The sequence below is a fragment of the Perca fluviatilis genome, chromosome 22 (genome assembly GCF_010015445.1).
Source record: "Perca fluviatilis chromosome 22, GENO_Pfluv_1.0, whole genome shotgun sequence".
NCBI lineage: Eukaryota > Metazoa > Chordata > Actinopteri > Perciformes > Percidae > Perca > Perca fluviatilis.
This window is the reverse complement of record NC_053133.1, coordinates 15,609,602-15,617,556: the sequence shown is the minus strand read 5'-3', so window position 1 is coordinate 15,617,556 and position 7,955 is coordinate 15,609,602. Positions and strand designations below refer to the sequence as shown.

Here is a 7,955-nt window from a genome sequence, read left to right as displayed (position 1 = left end):
AGGCAGAATGATTTGTGCAGAATTTGATATTATACATAGAAAGGATTTTGTGACCTCACACCTAGTTTAAAAAGCCAGTCATTGGTCCAGAATGCATCTTATACAAGTCTGACTGGTGACTTAAAATAAAAGATGTTCGCATATTCTGGGTTTTTCATTGAGGGAGACGGGAAATGTAAATTTAAGAATTTAAGAAAAGGCACTCACATGCACGCGCGGACGGACCGACTTTTTATATTTCTTGTAGCCTACTTTCCCCATTTTGTATTGCAACTGCTACACAGCTATTCTTCTCGGGATAAATGAAGTCTAATCTTATCACAAAAAAAAGAAATGGAACAACGTCGACCTCTTGTGGCTAAAGGTGGTATCTCTCCACACTAACTATGACCCGGAAGTCATTTAGAGTGTGTTTCTCTTTCACACGTGGGGATTTAACAATTCTCAGCTCTCACCAACATGGCCGCGTGCAGTGTGGAAGAGCTGTTAGTCAAAGCTGAGCAAGAAGAGGCAGAAAAACTGAAAAGCATCACCGTGAAGAAAGAGCTTGACCTGGAGTTTGACATCGGTAACCTGCTAGCTTGTGACAAAAACACCATCGAGTCGCGGGACTTTAGAGAGCAGAAGAAAGACGACTTCCTGCGGCTGTTAGCTCGTGACAACACGCAGCTGCTCATCAACGAGATCTGGAAACGACCCACGGAAAGGGTCGAGGAGGCGATAGTGTCCAAATTACCAGAGCCGACGACCCCGCTGCCCAGAGAGAAGCCGCCTCCGAAGCCCAAAGCTCCAACAAAATGGGAAGAGTTCGCCAAGCTGAAGGGCATACAGAAGAAGAAGAAGACCAACCTGGTTTGGGATGAGACCGCGAAGGAGTGGAAGAGGCGCTGGGGCTACAAGAGGGCCAAGGATGACACCAAGGAGTGGCTGATTGAGGTGCCGGAGACCGCAGACCCAAATGAGGACCAGTTCGCCAAACGCACCAAAGCCAAGACTGAGAGAGTGGCCAAAAACGAGTTCAACAGGCTGAAGAACATCGCCAGGGCGCAGAAGGTCTGGTTTACTCTGGCACGAACACTGCATGTGTAGGCTACTGTACATTTCAACTTGGCCTAATCATACTCATAGATCCCATTTTTCAGCATTATTTGTTAATTATATATTGTAGTATACATTTTGTTTTTACACATTTCTTAATTCTATTTATTAGAAATTGTAGTATAATGTACTACATATTTTTACATTTCTTATTTCTGACTATATATTTCTATTCTGACTTCTAAAAGGTCAAACTGCCAGGTGTGGGGCTGACGCCTACAGCCCAGCAGTCCAAAGACGACCTGTCAAAAGCTGTAAGTGTGGCCAAAACCTCCACAGCATCCGTGGGGAGGTTCCAGGATCGCCTGCCTAAAGAGAAACCGCCAAAGAACACAGGCAAGAAGAGGAAGTTTGAGCCCCTCATCGGCAACTTTTCTAGCGAGAAGCAGAAGCAGCTGGAGCTTCTGAAACTCATGGACAGCAAGAAGCCCAAGTTGGACATCACCAAGGCTGTCAATAAGCAGATGAGAGAGGACGACAGAGAGGAGGCCTCAGCTAAGTACAAGAAGGGAGCAGGGAAGAAAGGACGCAAAGGCAACATGTCAGGAAAGGGCAAAGGAAATGGGGGCAAAGGAAATGGTGGCAAAGGAAAAGGAGGCAAAGGAAAAGGAGGTAAAGCTGGAGGAGGAGGAGGAGGAGGAGGAGGAGGGAAGAGGAGAGGCAAACCTGGGAAGCATTGAGGACTCTAACTTACTGTATCCTGCTATATCTGTTTGTGCCTTGGCATCAAAACATTGGACTGAACGTGAATGATGCAATATAAAATGACTGTTAACCTGTGAATGATGGATGCAATGTTGTGACTGTCTATTTCACTTTATGTTTATACTGTCATCACATTTGTAAATATCAGTCTCAGCATTCATGGAGGGTAACTGGTGTGTGTGTGTGTGATGTGTAATATTCATGGAAACATACTTTTAACTGCAGCCCAAATTAAAATCACTAGATTGTGTTTTTGTTTCCTGTTTAATTCAATGCAGCTATGAAACATCTTTACAGACCTTCATAGCTGTTTGTTTTGTTTTTTACATTTGACTTGTAATAGCAGGAGGATAGGTGTAACTAACAGCATTACAACAACAAAATCCTACATGTATTCACTGAATCCTTGCAAACCGTATGCAATTTATTTCCTCAAAGATGACATATGGCAAAGATAAAAGTTAAGATTTCCTTCAAAAAAAATAGTTTTTGACAACATGACATTTTGATCCCAGTTAGTGTTTTACAATGAGCAAACACACATTGCAGCAGCTGCACTGGAATACCTAAATGGATTGCAATCGTTATGTTAATCACACCTGTGTTTTTCCTGCTATGAGTGTCAAAATGTCAGATGAGGAAAAGACATTTCTAATGAGTCCGGCTGCTTAAATAAAGCTGTGCTGCAAGTAGATGTGGGTCATATGGGGGGGGGACAAGTCCATACACGTCATATATGATGTATGTAATATTTTCTGAAAAATCAGTTTAAAAAATGTTTATCGATAAAATAAACTTGTAGCAGAAAGAGTTTTTTGGGTAATCAAATCATTAAATGAGGGGCCTGACAAATCCAAGTATCTCATCAGTGATTTCAAAAGCTTCAATATGAACCCTATATTGCCATAAATGGTCCTGCTTAACTGTTTGCAACATTATCCACAATGATTTAATATACACATATTTAAGTGATAGACATCCTTGTATAAATGCTATGGTAAAATACACAATTCTAATGTTTCATGTATTTTGATATTACCCAACCCTACTCTGAAAGATCTTAGTTTGGTTGCTTAAATAAAGCTGCAGCAGCAAACAGTTGGAACAATCTCAGATCAGTGAAAGCATCTCCGCAACAAATTAAATATATTTTTAATGAAGTGACGATGGTTGATATAGCTAATTCAATCTAATGTTTCCAGAATATCACCTGTATCTCTGCTTGCAAAGTAAAACAGCTTTTTTAGGTGAATTTCATGTGCTGCCCTGGTTTATCTAAAGAGTATAAATGCTTGAACGTCGAGTGTTTTCTCCTTCCCTGAAGTAATTGGTTTTCGAAGTGGCTTAGCTGTGGTTTTTGGTTATGTAAAGGCTTTGGCCTCGGTGTCGAGACTAGAGGCATCACACTGAATTAGGAGCAGTGAGAAGTGTCAAGATAGCCAAAACATTTGCCCCTTCAGTACATTTGGACACAATCTACAGTAGGTACATAAAAACACGTTGAATACTATTTCTCTGTCATTCTAGTAAGCATATTACTCTAACTGGTGTTATTTTGTTTTGTACAGATATGTATTCATGTGCTACCTGTTTTGAAAGAGACTCCTCTGGGTTCAGTCCAACCATGTGTTTTGCAGGAATACTGAGGCCAAAGATAATGAGATTAGTTGTCTCATCCATTTACAGGTGTTTCCACTTTCAGACTGTGCACAGACAAGCTCACCCATAGCCCTACTGACAGGATTTCAACATTGTTTTTAATAGATTGGGAAAATAAAATGCACCAGTCTTCTATAGATTTGTCGTAAGTCATTAAAGTATTTCTGCAGAGATAAATAACATGGCATATTTATAATGGCTGCTGGTTTGCAGCAAACTTCCACTGCTCAGATGTTATTGTCTGGCTGAGTGATCTCTCATGTTATTGATGGATGCTTTTTAATCACTGACACAAGCTTACAGCCAAGCTCCATCGCACCAGAGCGGGAGAGGGGAGCTGTGTGTGTGTGTGTGTGTGTTTGCAACGTGATGTGTGTGTGTTTGTGTGTGGGGAGGGTTCAATCACCATCTGTTGAGCAGTCCGCCACCCTGTCCCAAGCCCATTCATCTTGGTCCCTGCTTACCCAGGCCACTGGAAAATGGGACACAGTCAATAACCCTAAATCAATCAAGCGCTCTTGACGAGATGAAATTATGAATTCTCATCTACGTCAGGCGAGCAGTGGCAGCGGCCTCTAAATTTCCCTCGCATATGACCAGATGGTCAAAGAACAATAGGCGCTGGCATGAAGATGAGGTGGTCAAGCATGATCTCTGAGTAAAGTGTCTTGAGATAACTCTTGTTATGATTTGATACTATAAATAAAATTGAATTGAACAGATGAAGATTGCTGTTTATTCTATTGCTGAGCTAAAAAATAATGAAAATAGATCTTGATGTGGTGAAATTTCTAATCTGCAAAATTAAGAAAAAAACAACTATTAGTGTAATCATCACACACTTTTCATCCTAGGACTATTTGTCCTGAGTCTTGTGCTGTACTTGTGTGTGTTCCCTGTAGGAAGGACGTGTTGTTGCGTGTGCCCAGCTCCAGTCAGTGCTGCAGTGGATTAGTCAGCTGTATTTATTTTAAGGTAGTGCAGAGAGAGTGCAGGAGCTTCGATCAGTGTGCAAGTGTCAGATCTTCAAAATGCAGCGCATCTACATGCACAGCAATGAACACTTTGAAGTCATCACCACTGTCCTTGCTCCTCAAGGTGAGTGGAATCATATCTGCAGTGAACTGTGGCTTAGCAGGACATCAGTTTTCATTGTTAGTGAGAATGAGATGGCATATCAATGTCAGATGACGAATAAATAATGGGGTTAGATTGTTTGTTTTCTCTCCCTATGTACTGTTCGTTTACTGAAGGACAGGGTTGTAGAGATGCTTATGTACATGCATTTATGTAAAGAAATTATTATTCACATTTGCATACAAAACTAACCTTTTTCGCTGATTCATTTCCACTCTCAATGGTTAACAGGGAGGTATCGATACAGACCAGAAGCTGAAAAGGCAAGTTAAACATTCTCCTTCATTCAAATATCCATCTTATATGCATTGACAAAATGTATCATTGGCAGTAGGTTGTTAGTTTAACATCATGTGGGTCTTAAACAGCAGAAATATGAATCAAAACTGATTAATTAATGTTTTGTAAGTCTTATATATGATGGAGATTGATTGATATGAGTTTGACATTGATGTTATGTAAAGTCGGTCAATTTCCTGTGGATCCATTATGTGTTTAATTCATCTAATTCCTCTGACAAATTATGGACCATATTTAGGAGGAACAGATAATGAAGAGTAGAACCAGATTTCTGTTTCACAGCACAGCAGTTAATCTCTGAGTCTTGACACATAATCCTCTCCATTCACCGTGTCTAACCTGAGGACTGCAGATACAAACATAGACAGTGACTACAGCTTTTAACAGTACAACAAAGAGGAATACAACAAACTGTACCCTATTTAAATGCAGTGTAAAATGATATTACAGATACACAATTCAAAGTAAAAATGACTGGCTGTAACTCTCCATTTGTCCATTAGATGGTAGTGGTGCACAGCTACAGACCCAACTGGCCAGATGAGCTGGAGCTGTCTCTGGGTGATGTTATCCTGGTGCTGCCCAGACATGAGGAGGAGAGGTGGTTTGGGCGGCTGCTGGACGGCCAGCAGGGCTACTTCCCCGCCTCCTGTGTGATGGAGCTGAGCCAGGTTGGGTTGGCTGACTGATGAATGTGCTCAGCAATGCAGCATTACTGGACTTTGTTGTTGTTGCTGCTTAATGTCGGAAGGCAGATTGTACTTTCTATTCTTTTCTATTCTGTTCCTCCACAACAGTGTAGTTTTTAAACACCATGGAGACCTAGTTTCTCAATCAGCTTGTTACTGTGAGCAATGGGATCGTACATTATTTTCTAAGTCAAAACTTATTATTTATTGAGGTGATTTTAATTGAGATGTTTCTATCTGTGATGTTTTGTTGAGTTATTTGAGTGGTAAACTCTCACAAATAAGGTCTAATGATGGATAATGTCTAATATGGCTCTGCAGGCACTTTTTGCAGAGTTATCTCAGTGTTGGCTTAAACATTTCAACCAAAAGCCTGCATTACAAACTGGAGTTTCAAATAACATTTAGGAGGCAGGGAGGGTATAGTGAAAGGCGTTATTGAGTTGCATAATGGGAAATGTAGTGCCCAGTCTAGGAGTTTGAGCTGTCTACTGTGATTTAACGAAAAGAAAAGTATCATCCAGATAAGAGAAGATACCAGAGGAATTCTAACGCACCTGATTAATTATATTCTCAGGTAAATCTCCCTCCCAAAGCCCTACGGAGGACTTTATCTGTGAGAAGCTCAGCCTGGGACAATGATTCACGTGTACGCGGTAGACATGGAAAGTAAGTGTAAAACTCATGCAGCAGCCATAACAACAAACACAACCCCCTTAACAAGTGCATTGATACACATCATGCACACACCCAGCACCCAGCAGCTGTTCCACCACTGAACCCCCCCACACATCCCCCATCCCCAAATCCTGTCATGCTCTCCGCCCAGCACCCCTGAACAGGTGGCCCCACTCGTCCCTCATTAGTTGACAAAGCACACTGATTACTAACCCTCCTGAACACACACACACACACAAACACACACACACACACACACGCGCGCACACACACACACCATCTAGTCAATCCCCTCTCGCTGCACTGCATCTCATTAAAGAGGAGCAGGAGGGAAAGGAAAGACCCTGTACCTTAGTCTCCCATCTGAAATGATATGAAAATGTTTGACAGCTCAATCAAAATCTTTTGGGAATATTTATGATGGATCGTCAAATACGAAACCTTTTATCAATGCTATATTCAGTGTAGCAAAAGTTGTCCTATATGGTACTGTATCTCTCTTGCAGTTTATTTGACAGTAGGGGGGGCATTTATTTTTGACAGCCTGCCACTGAACCCTGCTTACACACTAACATAAACACGCACACCACCACACAGAGCCCTCTGTACAGCTCTGTGCCTGTCTTGTCTGCTAGCGGTGGAATTTAGGTCATGAGGAATAAACAGGGCCTTTGTGTTTGTTATTTCCTCTTTGTCCCCCAGTGGACACATTCGGCAGGCACTCAGGAGGGGGAGTAGAGGAGGTGGAGGAGGAGGAGTGGTGCTGGATGAGGGCCAAGGTGAGAGCGAGGGCCCCTTCCTGGTACAGAGGCCCCAGATCCCTCAGCCTCAGCCCGTGGCCTCCCAACCTCAGACACACAGATCCCCAGGCCTGCTCCACAGGATCTTGTCCAAGTGCCGGAAAAAGAGTGAATGCCAGGGAGCCACCAACGGGGCCTTCGAGGGCGACTAAGAGGCCCTCCTCTTTGTCCTGGATGGCTGAGCTGAGTTCACTTTGGTGGGGCTGCATCGGGGAGTATGTGGGTGAATGGAGGAACTTCTGAAATGTGAAAAGACAGGTCTTGAATATCCTGATGTGGGCTGGTACTCATTTCCATACCAGGTACTCTTCACTTGGCTGCATTTCTAGAAGCAAGAGGTTGGATTGTGAGTGCACAAACCTAAATCGGTGATGTCACAGAAGATGTTTTGCTCATTACATCTGATGGACTAATGCCTGATGTGACATCACTAATGGGGGCATGTCCACAAGTGCAACATGTACAGAGAGCTGAGCAGCAGCTGTTTTCTGCTCTATTTTTTAGCATGGCAAGATCCGATGCCAGGCTTGCGCTTTGAATATATAATAAATATATAATTACAATCATGCGCTCATATGTGTAAAGTAACATAGTAGTTAGTGGCAACCAATGAAGCAATAAAATGCTTAAATGATCAAATGTAGCATTTTTTCTACAACTTTGATGCTGCTACCTAAGAGAAATGTTTTTTCCATTGTCTGTGCGCATTTTGTTCCATCATTCACTTTTCTCAACTTCATGTGAATCTGTTGAAATGTGTAAATATATATATATATTTGCTGCTTAATATATGTAAATGTTATAATGATAATAAAACTAGTAAACCCTTACGGCTAACATCTTTTTATTCCAGTGGAAACATGCCTCAGTATATTACCTCATGCTTCAT

The 7,955-nt window shown here is 41.9% G+C and overlaps 2 protein-coding genes across 2 annotated transcripts; both read left to right on the top strand.

The window, feature by feature from the left end:
- Nucleotides 1-403: 403 nt before the first annotated feature.
- On the top strand, nt 404-2,627 carry rrs1 (ribosome biogenesis regulator 1 homolog). The gene is made up of 2 exons (XM_039790553.1): nt 404-1,053; nt 1,287-2,627. Exons 1-2 carry the CDS (start codon nt 460-462, stop codon nt 1,776-1,778), a joined length of 1,086 nt encoding a protein of 361 aa, XP_039646487.1. The 5' UTR covers nt 404-459; the 3' UTR covers nt 1,779-2,627.
- A 1,744-nt stretch (nt 2,628-4,371) lies between these two features.
- On the top strand, nt 4,372-7,701 carry LOC120551907. Its single transcript, XM_039789488.1, has 5 exons — nt 4,372-4,560; nt 4,831-4,862; nt 5,403-5,570; nt 6,166-6,257; nt 6,969-7,701. The coding sequence occupies exons 1-5, from the start codon at nt 4,494-4,496 to the stop codon at nt 7,216-7,218; spliced, it is 609 nt and encodes a 202-aa protein (XP_039645422.1). The 5' UTR covers nt 4,372-4,493; the 3' UTR covers nt 7,219-7,701.
- The last annotated feature ends 254 nt before the right edge of the window (nt 7,702-7,955 follow it).